Source organism: Ovis aries, chromosome 7, assembly GCF_016772045.2.
Source record: "Ovis aries strain OAR_USU_Benz2616 breed Rambouillet chromosome 7, ARS-UI_Ramb_v3.0, whole genome shotgun sequence".
Lineage (NCBI taxonomy): Eukaryota > Metazoa > Chordata > Mammalia > Artiodactyla > Bovidae > Ovis > Ovis aries.
Window position 1 is genome coordinate 49,225,308 of NC_056060.1, and position 23,327 is coordinate 49,248,634.

A 23,327-nucleotide genomic window follows, 5' to 3' on the forward strand; every position below is an offset into this window, starting at 1 on the left:
TTCGAGAATTTCCCATACATGAATAACACCTTCTTCCCTAAACCTGGTCTATGCTCAGATGCTCAGTTGTGTCCGATTCTTGGACACATGAACTGTACCTCTATGGACTATAGTCCATCAGACTCCTGTGTCCTTGGAAGTTTCCAGGCAAGAAGACTGGAGTGGGTTGCCTTCTCCAGGTTCCTTCTCCAAAACTTGATCTATATGCATTTGTAATTTTCTGCTATGAATTCTACTTATGGATACAACTCAGTTCTCCATGGCTTCTGAAGAGCAGGACTGTGCAGTTCATCTTATATCCCTCTGTTTATTAAACAAATAAATGAATATGTTCTCAGTATACCTAAGAGATACCAAGGAAAAAATATTTGCTCTTTTTAGTCCTTGATCATTTGGTTTTTTATCCCTAGCCATGCATGTCACCAGTCTTGAGAGAATGTGTTTCAATTCACTTAAAGTAATGATTTATTTTTGTAACACCTTGGTAATTAAGTTCATTACTCTTCCTGAAGAACAAAACCTGAACTGCTTGGTAATTGCTTTTGTCTTTATTTGTAATCATTTAGAAAACAAGCCCATGAGCTTTTCATTGGGACAATCATTATGAATTCTTGATAACATCTGGTTGCTTAATTCAAAAAATGTGTAGCTGTGAAGATTAATGATAGACCTTAACTGGATTTAAATTCAGACATATATAGGATCCGTATTAATCTCAGTCAACCCTTTCAAACAGATGCCATATTTTGGGGAAAAGGAAATTGAAATGTACCAAGGAGCGGTAAGTTACATGCCACATAAATTACTGCAGTGTTTGGGGCTTTTATGATGTATGGGCAATTGAAGTTGGCCATATATTTGCATTTTCTTATATAAATTATTTATTGGGGAGCTTAAATAGGTGACATTGTTTGATTTTTTAAATGATGTGCTGCTCTTTAGAGTACAGCTCAAAAAAGGCATAGGACTATTAATATTGGAACATTATATACAATGTTAGTTTAATGGAATGTAGGACTTACAGCTTCAGGCATCTTCCACATACATCACAAAACTCTAAAGAGTAAAAAATTCAGTAATCGGTAAAAAATATAAATTGGGCAGTGGGAACCATTCTCTCCAAATCACTGAAACCGTGGCTATGACTGGAACATGGAAAGCAAATCTTTTTTTATTTCATTCAGACCCAGCTCCGTAGCCATTTCAGTTGTGACATAAAAATAGAATCTGTAATCCTAATTCATATGTTTCATTCTCTGGCTCATCACTTCCCCAGGCCTCCCCATCTCTACATCTTTTTCCTTCCCTCTTTCCTTTGCAGCAGAAGCACAAGAGCGTTCATTAATCCTGACCCCTGGAAAACAAACAAAAGGGAGCCCACACAAATTCATCAGTTGAAGTGGAAGGCAATTTACCCAGAGCAAGAGCCCACCCCATTGTTGCCAGATGAATGGTGCTGGTAGCTGGAGCCGAAGGAGGCTGCCACGCGAAAGACCTTTGATAATGCTGCCTTTATGGGAGCCCAGCACAAGGGAAACACTGTCGGCAGAGGCTGGGCCCTGCCCTGGCGCCCTGATCAGGAGGGCCCTGGGGCAGCCGGGACGGAGCTGGCTTGGAGTCTGCAGTGACAGCCAAGGCAGGGTGGATGGAAGCGCTGTGTGTTCGTGCTGTTTCTTTCCAGTTCTCTGAAAAGCGTTCTCACATGAGTCCCTTTTAGACCATTCATCTTTTGAAGAGTTCTTTTTAAAGAAATGCTCTAGAATTTTAAAAAATATATTTATTTTTAACTGCTGATGGCAACAGAATGTTGCAAAATTGGTATTTACTTAGTGCCAGGTCCTATGTTTATGTTTGCAACAATAATAAAGCAGCCCTGGATGCTGGCTGTGTATTACTATGCATGCCTATTTCACAGATGAGGAAACGGAGGCTCATAGAGGTGAAGTAATTGAATCTGTTGAGTGTTGGAACTAGGAACTGAAGTCAGGTCTCAGTGACTTTCAGGGGTTTTCAGGCAAGGGCAGAATCAGGTAGAGGAAATGGCTACCCTACAGTTTTCATCATGCATGCTCAGTAGCTTCAGTTGTGTCTGGCTCTTTGCGACCCTATGGACCATAGCCCGCCAGGCTGCTCTGTCCAAGGGATTCTCCAGGCAAGAATAATGGAGTGGGTTGCCATGCCCTCCTCCAGGGATAATTCTCATCAGTAGCTGAAAAATACCATGAGCCCAGAGATGAGAAACCCGTTGGAAAAATAGTGATACAAAGAGGTCAAGTATAACTAGTTAAGTGGCTTTGAGGCCTTACTGGGCAATGACTTGCCCACTCCTTTCCCTCCACTGCTCACAGCTTTCACTCCACTCTATTTCCATTTTTTATTTTTATTTTTGGCTATGCCATGTGGCATGTGAGGTCTTAGTTCCCTGACCAGGCAATGAACCTGTGTCCCTGGCAGGAAATACAGAGTCTTAACCAGTGGACTGGCAGGGAATTCCCTTGTTCTCTTTCCTTTTCCTCTATTTCCAGAGAGGTATTAAATGTAATCGTGAATGAGCATCCTGTAGTCCCATCCCTTGACTGTGAAATGAAGGCAGGAATGACATATTTTTGTCCCTATATAGAATTATCCAGCTCAACAGTCTCAGGAATGAGTTTTAGACCTCACTGAGCAGTTTCCCTCCTGGGGCCCCTATTCACACATAGGGAGCCATGGGCGCTGCATACACCGGTGCTTAACTTGGGTGCAGACATCAAAGCAGTCACCCCTCCTCCTCGTCGCTCAGCTGTGATCCCCCAGAGCTTGCGATGAGTGGCCATTTCTGGGGCAGGCCCCTTATGATATAGTAAGTTGTTGTATAATAAGACTCAAAGTTGGGGTGCAGTACATTCTACTTTACCTCTGTGTTTCACTAACCTTTTCTAATTGCTTTCCCGTGCGTCGTCTCAGCTACCTTGTGAGACGTGGATACCGTGGACCTTGTTATCCCCCTGTAGAGACGGGGACCAGAGAAGGGAAGACAGAGTCTAAATGTCTTCTCACTCTGGATGTGACTTTCTTCTCACTCTCCTATGTTACACAGTCTTAAATTTAAGCGGTGTTCTTTCTCCAGCTTTCCACCATATGAACTGTTTTTCTTTTTAGTGACTTTGGTGGGAGTGGTAGAAGTGGTGCCAAGAAACGGAAGAAAGCAGGGCTGAAGTCGTCCTGACACAGTGAATTTACTGGTGGATTTATATTATGCATAGCTCAGATATCCCATGAGACTCAAGTACAAATCCACTGTCTTGGTGTGCTAGGAGTTTTTGTTTTTCCATGTTGAGATGGAGCAAACTGGTCAATCCTGTTTATCCCTCTAAAGAACCACACCTCCTGCCTTCTTCTTATGGAAAATAAGTTTTTTTCCTTTTATTCTAATAGTCTCAGTTTCCTCTAGGGTCCCAAGATCTCCAACTTGCCTCTTAGGGAAAACAAAAATAATGTAGAAATTCTGATTTAGTACAGGTCAGATCCAGGTTTTTAGTAGGCCTCTCCTAAGACCTGTTGCCCAAATACCTTTCAGAGACCTTTACAAATGGAATGTGGCCTGCAGAGGCGTGCTGCGGGTAGAAGGGCGTGGTGGTGGAGTACCTGAAGACCGTGGGTCACGTCTGAAGGCTGAATCACTCATAGGCCTACAGAAAAGTCCTTCCAAATTCCTTCCATCTTCATTGTGTTAAGGGTACCTCCTCAGGACCTTAGCAACTTTATGATTCTTGTATTACGCAGCCTTTAAGACGGGGACTATACAGTGGCATGTTCATTTCCAAAGGAAGAGAAGAAATGTGTTGCTTTTGTCTGACCATGGTTTTGTTTTGTTTTGCTTTTCTAGGCACAGTATGAGAACCCACCGCATATCTATGCTCTTGCAGATAATATGTACAGAAATATGATAATTGACAGAGAGAACCAGTGTGTCATCATCAGGTATGGAGAAGAGCAGTTTTGGGTCCAGGGAACCCAAGACCATGCTGTGCATAGGACGCTGTCAACAGCAGTGCTTTTGCAATAGTTGCTCATTTCAGAGTCTGGTTAATGTGTCTGAGTAACAAGTAGCCTGTTAACTTTGCCTTGGTGTCTTTTATAACTTCAGATCATAAAGCTTCGGGCTTCCATGAGGTTGCTTTTTGTACCCACGTCACTTGAAGCATTAAGGGCACATGGTTCTTTCTCTGATTGTCATCAGGCCTGGAAATAAAAATCTCAAGACACTTCCCCTCCCATTTGGGATTGTATTGTGGTTTTACTCTGGATTGGAGATCCTTTATGTTACAAGTATAGTAAGCATGTGTCACTAGTTTGTCAGCTAGAGTCCTTTTTTCCTAGGTCCTTTTTCCTTAATATTTCAAGTTTGAACTTTTTTGTTTTTTTTTTTTGTTGTTGTCGTTATTTGCTTTTAATTTTCTGAAGGCATTACTGGTCAAAGCCAGCATTAGGCATCCACAGCTATATTTTGCAATCCTTTTAACCTGACCCAGCTCTGAGTCTTTGCTGCTTTTACAGTTTTGTTTACTGTTACAAACATTTTCAAACATACAGAAAACACAAGAATCCATATTTCCATCACTTAGAACTTGCCATTTGTTAACATTTTGTTATTTTTGTTCATCTTTTTAGTGCTTTAATTTTTTAATTCTTAATTTTTTAAATGAAAATTAAAGGAAAAAATCCTATTTGTAATTTACAAGCATACACAAAATTACAAAAAGTGTTATAATAAGCCCTGTTTATCTGTCATCTACTTTGTACATTTATTAATATATGGCCAACTCTGTTTTACCTAGTCCTCCCATTCTGCCCCCACTTGATTCAATCCTAGGTAGAAAATAATTTCATTTGTCAGTAATTCAGGGTATACCTCTAAAAGACCATTCTTATCACAACTGAAAAAAAATGAGTAATTCCTTCAGTATGATCTAATATTATTGGTATTCCAATTCCACGATTGTCTTATAAATTCTTTTTTTTTTTTTTTACAGTTGATTTATTTTTATTTGGGTTTCAAAGGCTCATGTTTCATACTTAGCTGTATGTCTCTCAGGTCTTATAATCGTTAATACTTCTCTCTTATTCTTTTTGTTTTCTCAGTGTTTATTTGTTAAAGAAAAAGATTTGTCCTGTAGAATTTTCTGCCACCTGGTAATAGCTAGTTGCATCCCATGACTTTGCCCCTGTATTTCCTGTAAATTGACAGGCTTTGAAAGCTTGATTAGGTTCAGTTTCAATTTTTTAGCAAAAATGCTCCATCACTGATGCCTTGCACTTAATGCCTGTTTGGCTAACTTTTTGTGATGTTCAGATTTCCATTGAGTCCATCCATTATAAATTCTCATTTCACAATCATTTAATTAATGTTTGGAAAATAATTTTCTAATTGTATTCCTTCTAAATTAATTTATTAATTGGAGTTTTCATTTGTTTATAATAAAATACAATCTAGATGGGAAAATTGGATAAAAAGCTTGACTTTTTTTTTTAAATTTTTTTATTTTTACTTTATTTTACTTTACAATACTGTATTGGTTTTGCCATACATTGACATGAATCTACCACGGGTGTACATGCGTTCCCAATTGACTTGTTATTTTTATTTACTAATTTTTGAAGCAATAAGTTGATGCCCTAGCAGCCTCCCAAAGTATAATGTTTTTGTTTTAAGTATCATTCTATATTGGTGGGTTTTAAATACTGTACCTGTTTAACTACATTGCAGTTTTTCTTTTAGGTTCAAATAGTCCTAACTTTGGCTTGTGAGAGTCCTTTGTATCGGCTCCTTTGTCCCTTTGATATGACTCCAGCGGTCTTTGATAGTTTTCTTGTAGAAAATGTTCCAGGCTTATCTTGTATGTTTTCTGCCAAGCCTTAGGTTCAGCCATTTCATCAGAAAGCCCTGGCTCATTTTAATGGGAAACAGTATTTAGAGACCATCAATCTGCTGATGAGGAGTGCTCACTGCTGTGTGTTAATGGTGCTTCTTATTCTTTTCAGAGGACAAAAGCAAGGAATATGAACTTTTTAAGAAAAATATGAAACATTAATTCACACTGATAATGTCCAGTTCATTTGTAAGATTATAGAGTTTTTATTTATTTGGATTTTATATTTGAATGCCATTTCTCTTATTCTGAAAACCTTGGTTCCTGATGATATTGTTAGAATTGTTCGTGCTATACTATGTCTGTACATAAAATTACAAATAAATAATTAAGTATATACTTAAATAAGTGTATATTTACAAAAGATATATTACACAGTAAATAATGGGGTAAAGCAAATAAATAATTCTATTAATGCTCTAAGATAACAATACCAACATTATTTGTAGCAATACTATTTCACTTTTAAATTTCTTTTTTCTTTTATGTCCTTAGGATGTGCAGTCAAAATATTGGATTTTAAAAGTCATTTAACATAATACTTTTCTGTGTCATTAACATGCCAATTTGACCTACAATTAGGTTCCTGTATTTCATTTTGGATTTTAGAAGTTTAAATTTTTCATTTTAATTTTGTTTTAAAATTGTTTAAACTATTTACATGGTTCCAAAGTCAAAACTATAAAACACTGAGGCATTTTAAGATACAGACTTCATGATATTTTATCTCCAAATATTTCCATATGTATCTCAAAATATTTTCTAATTTAGCCCCAGTACCAGTATCACAACTAAATAATAAATAAGCAATCCACATTTAAATTTCTCTAATTGTTGCAAACATGTCCTTTCTTGCCAGTTTATGTAAATCAAGGAACACTGGCTACATTTGGTGATGAGTCACTTTTTTGGTCTTACCAGAGTTCCTCTCTCCCATTTTTTTTTTTCCCCCATTGACTTAGTTAAGAGAACAACCCAGTTTTCCTATAGACACCTTTTAGATTGGTCCAGTTGCTTCCTCATGGTCTCATTTCTCTACTTCCTTCAATTTTCTGCAAATTGAAAGTTAGATCTAAATTCTTAATTAGCTTCAGGCTAAGCCTTTCGGAAGGAACACTTGCGTGTTGATGAGTCTGGTTGCTGAATTGGAAATGGTTCTGTTTGTTCTCAAGTGGAAGTCACTGGCCAGTAGAGAGGTGGGACATGTTTTCTTGACTCAGATTAAATGAGGACAGGATGAGTTTTCTAACATATTCCCTTGCCCTTTCTCCTTTCTTCTGGGCCCCTAGTAAGATGAGAAGAAAAGGAATGGTCTTGTTGCATGAGTTTCCTCAGTTCAGAGCTGCTTCCATTTTTCCTAGTTCACCTTTCTCCCTCTCTCAGATCTCCTCAGTTGGACCCACAGGAGACACTTGCTCTGAGGCAGGACATGTGCCCACTTCTAGGAGCCTTCTTTTCAGTGTTCCGGTGGCAAAGACTTGAAAGCCCTGCCCCCGGGAATTCTACTGCAGTCTCTGTGCTGGCAGAGAGACAGGAGATGGCAGGACAGGGAGCTGCTTTGACCTCTGACGTTAACCACCCAAGTCAGGCCAGCCTTCACATGTGAAAGGCACAATTCTCCATGAGACACCAGCTGCAGGTTGCGAGGTTCCCACCACCTCCTTGGTTTCATTACTGCAACAACTCATAAAAGTCAGGAGAGCCCTGGACTTATGGTTACAGTTTTATTAGAGCAAAAGGATACAAAGCAGAACCAGGAAAAAGTAGAGACACAAGGGCAAGGTCTAGGAGGGGTCCAGATGTGCGGCTTCCAGGCTTCCTCCCCCCATGGAGCCATGGACAGTGTTATGTCCTTCCAGGTATGGCGTGGGAACTGACAACACTATTGCCAACTAGAAAGTTCACCTGGGCCTTTGGTGTCCAGAGGTGTTATTTGGGCTCAGTCATATACTGCCTGCATGACTGACCTGTAGCCTCCACCCCTCCTGAAGACTTGGGTTGATATGTGTAGTCTCCATGTCCTCCAGGAATCACAACTTAGATGCAGCTTTCCAAATCTCTTCTCATAAACCTTTGTCCAGTTCCCAAATCTCCCAGGCAAATAGAGACTCTCTTGTCAGGAAGGATGTTTCAGGGCCCTAGAGAATTACCTCCCCAAAGCCTGACCTCTCTCTGTGTTAATTCTATATTACCCAAGAGCTGTGCTTTGTCTGCTTTGAGAAAGTAGCTTTGCTACCTCTGGCATGCCATGGTTCACTCTCACCCACTCTGTGATCCTGGGCAGCAAATTCAACAGTTGTCTGGCCCTCTCTTCCTTGTGAGTGAACTGATTGACTTCTGAGGTCTCTGAGGTTTGGGAGTTTTGGAACCCTTTCTTCCAAATAATGCTCAGGGAACTGGAAGGCAGAGGAATACTGTTCTGGGTAGAGAAACCCAAGTTTGCAGCCATGACATGGCAGAGCTGGGTGTGGGTTCGGCCAGGGCTCCTGCCTGAATGCATTTGTGAACAGAAAACAAAACCAGCCTTCCTGGAGGCTGGAAAAGAAGTCTGCTCCTTATGCAAAGGGCTTCTGCCATATCTGGAGAGACTAGGAATTTTTGGTATCATTTAATTAGAAAATTAAAAATTAATGACAATCTAATCTTTCTTGTGTTCCTTTTAGACTTTGACCTTCCGATTTCCCTGCTATATGACTTTATCCACATGATGAAATGAATACCCTTTATTTTTTACTCATCTATTTTTAATTTTAAAATAAATTATTCATTTATTTTAAAATCTGATTTATTAAACATTTTATTAAATAATGCATGTATATAAATTTTTTTGTTTAATGCATTTCACTTTAGAGAGAAATATTTGGGATTTCCATGACAATACATATTTTATGCATTTTTAAATCTCGGTATGGAAGAAAATGAAATGAAGACCAGATACATTTATAGTAAAAAAGTATTTTAAAAGAAAATTATATTCAAGTAACAAGAAAAATTTTATGTTTTTTAAATTAATTTATTTATTTTAATTGGAGGCTAATTACTTTACAGTATTGTAGTGGTTTTTGCCATACATTGACATGAATCAGTCATGGGTGTACATGTGTTCCCCATCCTGAACCCCCATCCCACCTCCCTCCCCTACGATTTTTTCTGAATTGGAGTGTGACTGACCCACAGCACTATGTTAGATCCAGATGCACAGCATAGTGATTCAGTATTTCTGTACATTATGAAGTGAGAGCCATGAAATGCACACTCTTAGATGGGACAGTGCTGTACACAGAACCAATATTATCAGTTCCTCCCAATCTTATGTTTTCTAAAGAGGTGAATGCAGTGATAGGATGGACTGGCAGCTGACTATTTCTGGATAGAAATCAGTGTAACAGATTGAATTTTATTTTTATTTATCTTAGAAGATTTTTGGCTGCACGGGGTCTTCGTTGCTGTGCTTGGGCTCGTCTCTTGGGGGGGTTACTCTCTAGTCGTAGTGCACAGGCTTCTCACCGTGGTGACTTCTCTTGAGCCCAGCTCTAGGCACGTGGGCTTCAGTAGTTATGGCACATGGACTCAGTAGTTGCAGCTTGCAGGCTCCCGAACACAGGCTCAGTAGTTGTGGCGCACAGGCTTAGTTGTTCCAAGACATGCAGAATCTTCCCAGACCATGGAGAGAACCCATGTCCCCTGCATTAGCAATGGAATTCTTAACCCCTGAACCCCCAGAAAATTCCCTGAACGACCAGAAAAGCAAATTGAATTTTAAGAGAGAGAAATCAAGAAAGAAGACAGGGTGTTTTGTCAAGCAGAGACCTCCATCTAAGTCTTGGCTTTGAGTTTGTTTTTTTAAGGTGAAGTACAGTTGATGTACAGTAATATATATATATAGGTATATAGTGATTTATAATATTTAAAGGTTATGCAGTTACTATAAATTGGCTATATTCCTGTACTGTACAATATATCCTTGTAGCTTACTTTATACATACCAGTTTATACCCCTTGATTCTCCTACCCCATGTTTCCCCTCCCCGCTTCCCACTGATCCACGAGTTTGTTCTCTTTGTGAGTCTCTTTTTTGTTACATTTACTAGTTTTGTGTGTTTATTAGATTCCACATGTAAGTGAGATCGTACAGTATTTGTCTTTCTCTATGTGACTTATTTCACTTAGCATGATGCTCTCCAAGTCTACCCAGGTTGCTGCAAAGACAAAATTTCATTCTTTTTGTGTAGCTGAGTAGTATTGCATTGTGTATGTGTACCGCATCTTCTTTATCCGTTCATCTGTTGACAGACACTTAGGTTGTTTCTGTGTCTTGGCAGTTTTAAATAATGCTGGAGTAACCATTGGAATACATGCATCTTTTTATCTTTCTCTAATTGATGGTATATCTATATATGTGTGTTAGTTGCTCAGTCGTGTCCCACTGTTTGTGGCCCCATGGACTGTGGCCCACCAGGCATCTCCATCCATGGGATTCTCCAGGCAAGAGTACTAGAGTGGGTTGCCATTCCCTTCTCCATATATATATATATATATATATATATATATATATGGTTTCCCTGGCACCTGGTAAAGAATCTGCCTGCAATGCAGGAGACACTCCTGGGTTGGGAAGATCCACTGGAGAAGGGATAGGCTACCCACTCCAGTATTCTTGGGCTGCCCTCATGGCTCAGCTGGTAAAGAATTCACCTGCAATGCGGGAGACCTGGGCTCGATCCCTGTGTTAGGAAGATACCCTAGAGAAGGGAACGGCTACCCACTCCAGTATTCTGGCCTGGAGAATTCCATGGACTGTATAGTCCATGAGGTCGCAAAGAGTCAGACATGACTGAGTGACTTTCACTTCACTTCACATGATATGTATACACACACACACACATATATACATACATATGTATACATACACATGCAGGAATGGAATTATGGAATTGCTGGGTCATTCTATTAGAGTAGTTCTATTTTTAGCTTTTTGAAAAATCTCCATACTGTTTTCCACGGTGGTTGCACCAATCTACATATCCACCAGCAGTGTACGAGGGTTCCCTTTTTTCCACCTCCTTGCCAACACTTGTTCTTTGCGTTCTTTTTGATGATGGCCATTCTGACAGGTGTGAGGTGAAATCTCATTGTTTTTCATTTGCATTTCCCTGATGATTAGTGACGTGGCGCATCTTTTCATGTTCCTGTTGGCCATCTGCATTTCCTCTTTGGAAAAGCATCTATTCAGTTCTTCCCATTTTTTAAATCGGGTTGTCTGTTTTTTTGATATTGAGTTCTATGAGCTGTTTCTGTCTCTCGCCCAGATTGCTGTCCCTGTCTGGAGTTACTTTCCCAGCCAAGGCTGTTCTCATTGACTTCAACCCAGTGATTCTTCATCCTTTGAATTTCAGTAGCAGTTCATATACCCCTAATTTTCCACCTATTTAATATATGTTTTTTAAATTATATTGAAGTATAGTTGGTTTGCAATGTTGTGTTAATTTCTGTTCTACAGCAAAGTGATATTAAAAAATATATCCTTTTAAAAAATATTATTTTCCATTATGGTTTATCACAGGATATTGAATATAGTTCCCTGTGCTATACAGTAGGACCTTATTGTTTATCCATCCTATTTATACTAGTTTGCATCTGTCAACCCTAAACCTCCAATCTTTCCCGCCCCTACCTCCCTTCCCTCTTGGCAACCATGTCTGTTCTCTGTATCTGTGAGTCTGTTTCTGTTTTGTAGATATGTTCGTGTCGTATGTCAGATTCCACATGTGAGCGATATCATATAGTATTCTCTTTCTGACTTCACTTAGTATGATACTCTCTAGGTCCACCCATGTTGCTTCAGATGACATTCTTTCATCCTTTTTATGGCTGAGGAATGTGCCATTGTGTGTGTGTGTTCACATACATACTTGGCCATCTTCTTTATCAATTCTGTTGATGAATACTTGTTGCCATAGTGCTGCTAAGAACATAGGGGTTCACATTCCTTTTAGAATTATGGTTTTCTCTGGATATCTATCCAGGAGTAGGATTGCTGGATCATACAGCAACTCTATTTTTAGGTTTTTAGGTTACCTCCATACTCTTCACCATAGTTGCTACACCAATTTATACTCCCACCACCAGTATAGGAAGGTTCCTTTTTCTGCACACCTTCTCCAGCGTTTGTTACCTGTAGCCTTTTTAAATGATGGCCATTCTGATCAGTGGGAGGGGGTACCCCATTGTAGTTTTGGCTTGCATTTCTCTAATAATTAGCAACGATGAGCATCTTTTCACATGTCTGTTGACCATCTATATGTCTTCTTTGGAGACATGTTTGTTTAGGTCTTCTGCCCATTTTTCAGTTGGGTTGTTTGATTTTTTTTTTTTTTTAACATTGAGCTGCATGAACTGTTTGTATATTTTGAAGATTAATCCCTTGTTGATCACATTGTTTGCAAATATTTTTTTCCCAGTCTTTTTGTTTTATTTATGGTTTCCTTTGCTGTGCAAAAGCTTGTAAGTTTGATTAGGTCACATTTGTTTATTTTTGTTTTTATTTCTATTGCCTTGAGAGACTGACCTAAGAAAACACTGGTACAATTTATGTCAGAGAATGTCTTGCCTGTGTTCTCTACTCGGAGTTTTATACCACCTAGTTAATATTATTATCACTTTTTAAAATTTGCATGCAGTCATTTTCAGTAGTTTTTCAATCCTTGCTGACTAGAAATTTATGTTTCTCTGTTGCACATAATACATGTTTATCATTTTGAAGCTTGAAATAAGCTCTAAGTGCTGTTTGCATTTAGAAAAGGGAGAGATTGATTTGGACTGAAATAAATAGCAAAAGTGTCACCAAGGTGTTGGGATTTGGGTTGAATCTTCCATATAGGATGGGTGGAATGAAGAAAACATTGATGGCTTGACAAATTCTGAAGCCCAAACCATGTAATAGGGAGAACATGAGGAGGACATCAGTGTGGTGGTTAAAGAAAATTTACATTGACAAATGGTCCTTATAAATTACTTGAGGGCCAGAAATGGGTCTCTCCCTTCTGTTTCTGTATGACAGCCATATGGCATTTGTGTAGTAATGCAAGATTGGTTGATTTGGGGAGATATGGTTGACTGAGTGACATGTACCTCCTTGAATGACAGGCTGGGTAATCTACAGACAAGCTTTCGGGCCTCAGTGATGTCTTGCAGGCCTCTGAGCAGAGACATGCTACCACAGGAGGCTGGTTCACAAAGATGAGTCTATGGGTAGAAAAGAGAGGGACTCTTGAGCAAATATGGAGGTCTAGATGTAAGATGATGAAGACCTGACCTGAGTTGGAAAGGCAAAGAGGAAACTGATGTGTGACCTTCCATAACCCTGTGAAGGAGTAAAGGAGTAGAAAGTGAGTGTGGATGCCAGGCAGTGCCAACAGAAAGCTACAAATAACTCCCTTAGTATCATCCCTTGTCAGTGATGAGCACCTGAAGACACAGGCAGACACCTATGAACCCAGTAAATGAGCAACCCAAATCTGCTTAGCCCAGTAGTCTTCTGTGCTCTGGAATCCAGAATTTGGATTTGTGTTTTAGAGTCATGCCTGTGGTAGCTTTAGACCTACTGGAGACATCTATGCAAATGTACTTAATAAAATAATACAGGATGAGAAGGGAAAGTGACAAGTTTTTCTCTTATTCTCTACTCTCTCTGTATCGTCAGACTAGACCTTGGCACTCTAGCCAGAGACATTTCTGCAGCCCTTGCCAACTGACTTCTGTAAAGACTTAACGGGATCTTGGAGAATATTTATGTGGCAGCTTTACTGCTGCCATCAAAAGTGAATTCCTATCACTTTTGGCCTGCATCAGCTGTCTTAGTGCATTAAATATATATATGATGTTGATCTGAGAGCATCACATTTGGTGCAGTTTCTTTTTTCTTTTTTTTTTTTTTTTTTTGCCACATGGTGAGGCTTGCAGAATCTGACTTCCATGACTGGGGTTCAAACCCAGGCCCATGTCAGTGAAAGCATCCTAACCCCTGGATCACCAGGAAATTCCCCAGTTTCTAATATTTTTGCTTGAGATACTCTTAAGCAGCTGTTTTTATTCTGTCCTTAATGTATCTAACACCAGTTTGCAAAGTCTTGTTAGATTGTATCCTGAACATGTGACAAAGAACTATTTTTTAAAGAACAAATAAAGACATGAGAAATGTTTTGAAGGCACATCAATAAGATTTAGTGGCTGAATATGAGAATTTTCGTAGAGGAAAAAGAGACAGTTCAGCAATCTTAGATTCAATAGTGACAATGTCTGCTTCAAGAAACATTTTGAGTTTGGAATCCCTAAGATTTTCAGGAGTAAAGACGAAAGACTTAAACAATTTAAAAAATTAGATCACTTCTGATATTTGACTTATGTCTTATCTCTGCTGTCTGCCTCAGCACTATCGAGTGTCTCGTGGATTCTCGAGCTGTCTTCCTGTCTTTGATGTATTTCAGGAGCCTTTTATTGTTAGCATTGGAACTCTTTCCAATTTCTTGTTTATCCCAGCACCACCGTCCTTAGAAACTCCCTGTCCCTCTGGCCTGGCTTTGGGAGGCCCAGTCATCTCACACCCTGACTATGGGATTCTGTGTGAGGACTGCCCTCTGTCTGCAGTCTTGAAGAACTATGGCTCAAGTTTATCCTTTCATCCCAGATTCCCTGAAAATCTTACCTACCACCCTGAATTGAAGCGTGTTATTCAGGAAGCCCAACTCATTCACTAGTTTATATATTATCTATAATCATAATAGTAACCCCCTTTCAAGTACTTGCTTTGTATCTTAACATCCTTTACTTGTATCATTTACAACCTAGGAAACTAGATATTTGGGCTTCTGCTGGTGGCTCAGTGGTAAAGAATCCCCCCGCCAATGCAGGAGATGTGGGTTTGATCCCTGGGTCGGGAAGATCCCCTGTAGAAGGAAATGGCAACCCACTCCAGTGTTCTTGCATGAGAAATCCCATGGACAGAGGAGCCTGGTGGGCTACAGTCCGTGGGATTGCAGAGTCAGACACGACTGAGCGACTAAACAACAAACTAGGTATTATTACCCCCTTTATTGCAGATCAGGTAACTGAGTCTCAGAGAGGTAACGAAACATGTTAAGCATCTCACATTTGAAATGTGACAAGGCCATGTACCAAGCCAGGACTGCCTGGCTCCACTGTTACACTCTCTCCACTTTGCTGCTTTGAGCCAGAAGGTGTCAGCTTGTCTGGTTAGTCATCTGTTACCACCCATGGTAATGGGGTGCAGTGAAAAGGTCTCTGGTATTGAGTCACAGGGCAAACTCATTATTCTGTTCTGTAGAAAGTGTGTGACTTCTGCAAGCCTCAGTCACTTCATCTGCAAAATGGGGATTAATGTTGTTCAGTTGCTAAGTTGTATCTGACTCTTTATGACCCTGTGGCCTGTAGCATGCCAGGCTTCCCAGTCCTCCACTGAAGAGTACAGGGAAAGTTGTTGAATAAGAAATACACATAAAAATTTTTTTTAACTGTTAAGGAGTGATGTGTTAAGATATCTGTTTTAATAAATAATTCTTTTTACTGTAGTAACAGTAAAAGGAATTGTGGAGCTAACAAGTGGCTGAGCTGGGGTTCAGACTTGACATTCAGACTAAACACTGGGTTTTTCCTATTGCATCAGGCCTGGGCCAAGATGAGCATTGCCCTGGGCCATTTTCTTGGCAGAAGGTGATAATTTTGTCTGCTTGACGGTTCTAATTGATTTGGAAGAAATCAGTCTTATTTGTCCTCATGATGTTAATGAGTTTTTATCATTTTCTCAGTCATTTCTGCTTGATTTTGTATTTTATGCATTCAGCCATTGTATGTACTTGAGGCTTATATTTTTCAGTGTTACCACAGGCGATGACAGACCATCATCACCCCTTTCTCTCCAGCTCTGGAAACCTTCAGATAGGCAAACTAAAACTGCGACATTCTACTTTACTTTCTAATCTCCTTTGGAACTTGTGTTATTTCTCATCTTCCGGATTCTTTTAGTCACTAATATGTCTATCCTTTATAACTCTAGAATTACAAAAAAAAATTTTAACTATCGCTGTGTTTTTTACCCTTGGATTATACCTTCTGAAATAGGAATCAAGTTTAATAATAATATGTATATGTGTACACACACACACACACACACACACACACACACACACATAAAGTCAGGTCTAAGAAAGTAGGACCCAGTGGGGATTTTCGTAACTCCATCATCTTATCAGCCGTTCATTCTAGACAGGAATGTCACCCTCTAATGCGTGCCTACTCGCACATCCTCCCTCAGTCCCTCCCCTCCCCGGCTAACTTGAGATGTAAGTAGTGTGACATGACTTAGCTTATCAATTTCTTTAGGAATCTTTTCCTAACACGTACTCAAAAATCCCTAAAACTGTACCCGTATCTCCATGGTGTTACCACAGCATCAGTACATTTGACCTCCCCTGGTGCAGTAGGCTCCTCTCATTCCAGGAGACCCATCTCATTCCAGCCCCAGCCAGCCCTTAGCATGAGGAGGCATTTAGTGCTTGCTGGGTAAACAAATGCACATACGATTTCTGTTTAAAATTTTTATCCTTTATAAAGTGCAAGTACATGTAAAGTTGGCAGAGCAACATTTCAGTTACTTTAACTTGAACAGTTATAAGGGAACAAAAGCTAGTGTGGTAAGAACCAGAAGAAATTTTTTGAGACTAGCAAGGGGGGAGATAGAATGGGTGACTACTTATTCTATGAGATGTCTCCCCTCAAAATAAGGCTGAGATATTTTTAAATTTGTTAAAATCAGTTGAAGTGAATTGAAAACACCATTCATTATTAAGCGAAGAATAACTTTCAGTCTAAGAATAGCAATATAGTCTCTGAATCCAATTATTAGTATATCATTGTAAATAGTCCCCCCTCACCCTGAACATTCTTTCCATCTCTTTGATACTTTAGCAAATGTTTCCATTTCTATATTGAATGCACACGGTAACATTACATTATTTCCTCTTTGAATTGATGTTTCCTGTGAAGTCTGTCTTGACTTTGTTTTACATTTGTTTAGTGGATTCCCAGCCAGCAATATAAGAACTAGGGGGTTCGTTAGAAATTATTTCTAGGCCCTGTCCGTGGAGACTAGGATTCAGCAGGTCTGAAGACAGACCAGACATGGGCCCTTCTTTAAGTACTTTGAGGACTGTGGTAGGCTGCTGGACTTAGGGACCACTGGGGCATTTTTCTAAGTTTAAAGCACTACACTTCTAGAGTATTTTTTGGTCCACTTTGAAAGTCCAATGAAGGCAATTAAGAAAGGTTGCTTATAATCATAAGCAGAGCAAATTGCTCTCATTGTTGTGAGATGCAAAGCAGATAATTTCAGGTATGCTATATAATCTGATACTTTCACATTCTTTTAATGTGGGTTTTTAGTCCAGGGAAAGAAAGTTTTTTCTCTCAAAGGGACAACATAATTACCGTTATATATATATTGTAAGCTTCAAGTAATTATGTAACATTCCATTCTTATACCATATTCTGAGCAAAGTACTGGCCTCTGATCAATAAAATTTCTTTTTATGGGTCTGTAAATTGAAACCAAGAAATGGAAATTCCGATCAGTGTTCAGCCAGACTAATTATTTTAAATCTTCTGAAAAATATCACAGTTACTGAGAATGTAGATGTTCTATTATTGTGCCCGGCCTACTTATTATATGAAACGAGTCACTTTCATTATTCTTCCTTTTTTTTCCCTTTCAAAAAAGATACAAAGTATTTTATGTCTAATCACAGTATTAGCCAGAGAAAGAGTGGGGGCATCACTGTATGAAAGTGTACAGGAATTTTAATAGGATTTTTTTTTCTTTTCTCTTTCACATACACACAGCTTTCTCTAAGGAATTCTAAATATGAAAGTTGTTTACTTGTGACATAATGAATAGCGAAGTCGCTCAGTCGTGTCCGACTCTTTGCGACCCCATGGACTGTAGCCTACCGGGCTCCTCCGTCCACGGGATTTCCCAGACAAGAGTACTGGAGTGGTATGCCATTTCCATGTGACATAGAACCTGGGTTCGATTCCTGGGTCGGGAAGATCCTCTGGAGAAGGAAATGGCAATCCACTCCAGCACTCTTGCCTGGAAAATCCCATGGACGGAGGAGCCTGATAGGCTACAGTCTATGGGGTCGAAAAGAGTCGGACACGGCTGAGCGACTTCACTTTCACTTGTGACATAGAAATAATCTAAAGAAATTAATCTTGTTGATTATCATTGTGATGTATAATCTCACTTTTTCTGGAAATGCTGTTTTTAAAAATATGAAATATGTGGTTAATTGCTTCTTCTAAAACTTTAAACATTAAGAGAAATTACATCAAAAGAAACAAGAGTTACCCAGAAAGTAGCTGCCCAACAAGTCAGAACTACTTTTCGCCTTGTTTTGTTGTGGTTCCTGTCCATACATTATTTCTGCATAGTTGTAGACTGTCACAGGTAGTGTCTTCTGCTTGTGTTGCCACTCAACATTAACACGTAGTTTTCTGTTCGTTTTTGATGTCTGTGTGATATTATATGAGCTTCCCAGGGGGCGCTGGTGGTAAAGAGCCACCTGCTGATGCAGGAGACATGAGATGTGGGTAGGCTGGTGGTACCATTGTACTCTTGGACTTTCCAGTATTCTTAAATGTTCACGTTATTTACAACATTATAAAATGGCGTTTCATTGTTGATAAAACCTATGCTTCAAATGAGTGAGAGTGCATGTTTTGACCTTGGATCTGGGGTATAAATCTTCTGATCACGTGGGCCATTTGAACAGATAACTTCCTCATGGCACTGAAATATTTATTATACCTACTTGTGCCTGTGAGTAAGCATGGCTTCTGTGATCAGCGTGACACAGCATCCCAGGCTCACTGGCTTTCTACTTGCCGCCATATCTTATGAAATATCAGTTTGGTTTCCGTATTCATGTGACCTGGAAGTCAGGAACTGAATATTAGGATGCTGAATGAGTTTGTTGATGGAGTTAGACCTTTAGAGGGCCTCACAGAGGATGGTTCTCTCATTCTTTCCCATAATCTCTCTAATTAAACATATATTAGTCCAAAGAAATTCAAACACAAAAAATGTCATTTGAACTCACAGCACCCTCAATTTTTCATACTAAATTTCATCATTATTTTACACAATACAGAGTTTTTCCTCTAATTAATTCTGTCATGCTAACACAAAGGCCACCTGTAGAGAGATGAGAAATCTGACTGACTTAAGCTTGTTTTGAATTGAGGTTGTCATCAATTCAAGGGGATTTTGAAGGAAGAAATGGGGTTTTTGAAGATCTGACTCTATGGTGCTAACAAAAGGCTTTCCCCATGCAGTAAGGCCACCAAGCGGAAGCAGTCTTTGTTATGCAGGATGTGATTAATATTACCTCATCATTTAATTTTAGAACTTGAAAATAAAGTTGCTTGCATCAGTTCTCAGTTCATGGCACATGGTTTGAAACCTGAGCATATCTACTTTTTTTTCGTTTTTAATTAAGAAGAAATACATGATTACTAAAAGTGTAGAAAATAATGAGCTGAAAGAAGGCTCCCAGGGTATCTTTTCCTTTACCAAACCTCTGCTAATCTTTTGTGGTTCTAGTTCTAGGCTTTTTTGTTTTTTTAATGTGATTTTTTCCTTCACAGTTTTTCACATATAATTTGAATCTGATTTACTTCACATAACATTACTTTATGTGCTTCATTCCCGCCCCCCAACCCCCCCATGTTTACAGTCTTGCTGTCAGTTGTAATCTGTGTAGTCTATCCTTCTGATGTTCTGTAACTTCCTAATCATGTCTTCTATTATTGGGCATTTAGAATGCTGGACGGTCTCTCCCATCACAGTGGTGATTATCAGGCCCCCAGCCCACACACCATGTTAATAGTGATCATACAAGTCACAGAGGTAACCTGATCCTGCTGTGATTTAACTGTGATTAAATCACTGGTTGTGATTTAGTCTCAACCAGTTCTGTGATTTTTTTTTTAACCGAGTTCCTTTTTACCAGTTTTCTTCTTCAGTTTTGTTTGGGAGTGGGAGTCTTTTCAGGGGAGAGGGAGCTGGTCATGAGCCACTTCATAGGTGAGTCTTTTTGTCTTTCTTTCTTTAGTGGTGAAAGTGGTGCTGGAAAGACAGTGGCTGCCAAATACATCATGAGTTACATCTCCAGGGTGTCTGGGGGAGGCCCCAAAGTCCAGGTGAGTTAATGCTGTGGCCCATTTTGAGACTTGGTGCTGGGCCGGAGGACAAGGCTCCGTTTGCTGTTTGAAAACGGTTTTCTCTTCCACAGAGAAGACACTGGTTTTATAACCAAGAAATTTGAAATCTGCAGAGAAACAGCATATTATGAGATGGAGATGCCTACTGTATAATTAATATTGTATACAGTCTAGGAGAAGGTTACAAATCCCAAAGGAAAATAAACACAGGGCATAAAAACCATCTCATAGAAAAGGAAATATAAATGACTCATATAACACGTGGCTTCCCTTGTGGCTCACCTGGTAAAGCATCCACCTGCAATGCGGGAGACCTGGGTTCAGTCCCTGGGTTGGAAAGATCCCCTAGAGAAGGGAAAGGCTGTCTACTCCAGTATTCTGGACTGGAGAATTCCACGGACTGTATAGTCCATGGGGTTGCAAAGAGTCAGACTCGACTAAGCGACTTTCATTCACTCAGAACATGAAAATATGCTCACTCCCAAGATAGTAAGAGAAATGCAAATTAAAACTACATTGAAAACTGTTTCTTAGCTGTCAGAATAACAAATTTTTCCTAGTGTTTAAACACTCTGTTGTTAAAAATATAGGGGCATTGGCCCTCTCACACGTTACTAGTGGGAACATGAACTAGTACACTTCTGTGGAGGACATGTCAGCAAAGTTTTTCAAACCTATAAGCAAACACCCTTGACTCATCAGTTCTGCTTGGGAGAATTTATCATTTAGGTGTCTTGAAATGTATGTAAAATGATACATGTATAAAGTTCTTTGATGTGGCATTTTTTGATGATGGAGAAGACTAGAAACAAATGTTCATCAGTTGGTGACAGGAAATAATTTGTGGTTCATAATAGACTAGAATATTATGCAACCATAAAAATGAAGCTTCATGTACTGATAAGGATTGATCTCCAAGATATATCATGAATTTCGAAAAGCAAAGCTCTGAATGTTGTATATAATGTGCTACCATTTGAAGAAAAAAGAGCATGTATTTATAAAACATTTGTTTAGATACGTATAACATAGCTCCGGGGAGATACACATGAAATCGATAATAGTGATTTCTCCAGGAGGAACCTGGGAGACTAGGGGAGAGGCATTTCTCCATGTAGACCCTTGTGAACTTTTTATTTTTTATTTTATTGATAGGTAAGAGGTGGATTTATTTAGAAAGATATATACTCCATAGGCAGCATGCTGACCATCTCAGAAAGTGAGAGTGGCTGTGAACGTTTGATTTTTGAACCATGTCAATTCATCTCCCATTTAAAAAATTTGCAAACATTTTAAAATACAGAAAGGAAAAAAAGAAAGAAGGATTAGAGTATTAACGGAAAACATTAGGAGAAGGGGGGAAACCCAGAAGAATGAGGACACAGGAGAGGGATAAAGAAAAGGATGGGCTTCCCTTGTAGCTTAGACAGCAAAGAATCTGCCTGCAATGCAGGAGACCCGGATCTGATCCCTGTGTTGGGAAGAGCCCCTGGAGAAGGGAATGGCAACCCACTCCAGTATTCTTACCAGTGAATTCCATGGACAGACCATGGGGTCGCAAAGAGTCGGACACGACTGATCAACTAACACACAGTGTGGCACAGAAGGGGCAGATTCAAGAGGACGGCATGAAGAAAGGGGCAGATGCAGCCTCGCCTGTCTTTAGTTTACTCACTGTGGTAGTGAAAGCAGCATAAGCAGGACTGGGGAAGCCTGTCCCCAGAGGGCAGCGGGTGATGGTGATGAAGGCTAAGGTCAACAGGAGCTGCCCGAACTCACAGTGCTCATCACTTGCACAGACCTCTGGGAACTTTTTTTTTAATTAGAAGTCATGATCCAAGGTAGATTTCACCCTGAAGATTAATTTTTTAGTTGGAATCATTTAATATGATGTTATTGCCATAGTCAGACTTTAAAAAGACACATCGAAATTCCCTTCTATGGCTTTGTCTACTAAATCAATAGTGTTCCATTCTGTCCTGGGGGATCAGAATGCTTCAGGCAGAGGCCAGTATTCCTTATGTAGAGTAGAAAGGTCTTAGAGCAGCCTCCTTTACTGAATGAAAGGAAAATCTAGAGCAACACCGTCCAATAGAAAGATGGTGGGTGTCACATGCATAATTTTAAATTTTTGAGTAGTCACATGAAAAAGTGAAAAGCAAATAAAATTAACTTTTAAAATATATATTTCAGTTAACCCACTATATCCCCAATACTATTTCAGCCTATAATTACTAATGAATTGATGAGATACTCTACATTCTTTTGCATCCTAAATCTTTGGACTCCAGTGTGTGCTCTCCACTTACAGCATATCACAGTTGGGATTGGCCATGTTGCATGGGCTCAGCAGCTTCCATGTTGGACAGCGAGTACAACTCTATGACTTAAATTGATGTGGTCCAGTCCATATGTTTTCCTCCGTTTGTGTGACCATACCCTGTCTCTAGAAGATGGACCTGGAGCAAGAAATCCAGGATACTCTTTTTGTGTGTGGGCTGCTCTTTTAATTTGCTCTTTTTCCCCCCTGTATGCTTACCACATGCCACAAAATTCTGTTGGCCATCTTGATAGTGGATGGATGGATAGATGGATGAATAGATAGGTGGATACATGCAAAAGGTTTTCAGTTTAAAAGTCAGTAATTAAAGAGGGAAAGACGAGCTTTTCTTTTTTTCTGTCCCTACAAGAAAGTGCAGTGTTGATGAATGGTGTAGGGATGTTTGGCCAGCAAACAACAAGTGCAAAAGATTAACAAAGACCCACAAAGTCAAAATTATTTTACAAACAAAAGCAAATTTCATATAAATCCATGAGTTTTTTAAAGGAAAATAGGCTGCTTAGAAATACCTTTCTAAACTCTGAAATGGATTCCGTGGAGGAACCACCCATAATTTGCTCTCTGTGCCCATTGCTAATGACATGTGCCCAGTGGATGGAATTCCAGTTCTCATTGCCCTTCAGAATGTTCAGGGGGTGCCAGAGAAGCACTTTGGCTGTTGCAGAGTCAATTAGTGGTTAGTGCCTTCATCTCGTCTGATTTGCTATGGACAATGACCTAGTGGCCCGACTGTAGACGTTTAATGTTGATTTTTCTCTTCCTGTTTTCCTGTGAGGACA

At 39.5% G+C, this 23,327-nt stretch overlaps 1 protein-coding gene across 3 annotated transcripts in view; it reads left to right on the top strand.

Annotated features, from left to right (window-relative positions):
• The window catches only part of MYO1E (myosin IE), a 214,992-nt gene that overhangs the window by 106,619 nt on the left and 85,046 nt on the right, over window positions 1–23,327 (top strand). For 2 of the 3 annotated variants that reach the window (XM_004010559.5, XM_060417853.1), the window contains exons 3-5: window positions 692–781; window positions 3,869–3,963; window positions 20,099–20,186. In XM_004010559.5, the coding sequence (XP_004010608.1) occupies window positions 692–781; window positions 3,869–3,963; window positions 20,099–20,186 (273 nt within the window). The remainder of the gene's footprint in view (window positions 1–691; window positions 782–3,868; window positions 3,964–20,098; window positions 20,187–23,327) is intronic. The other variant, XM_042252380.2, reaches the window with a different exon arrangement.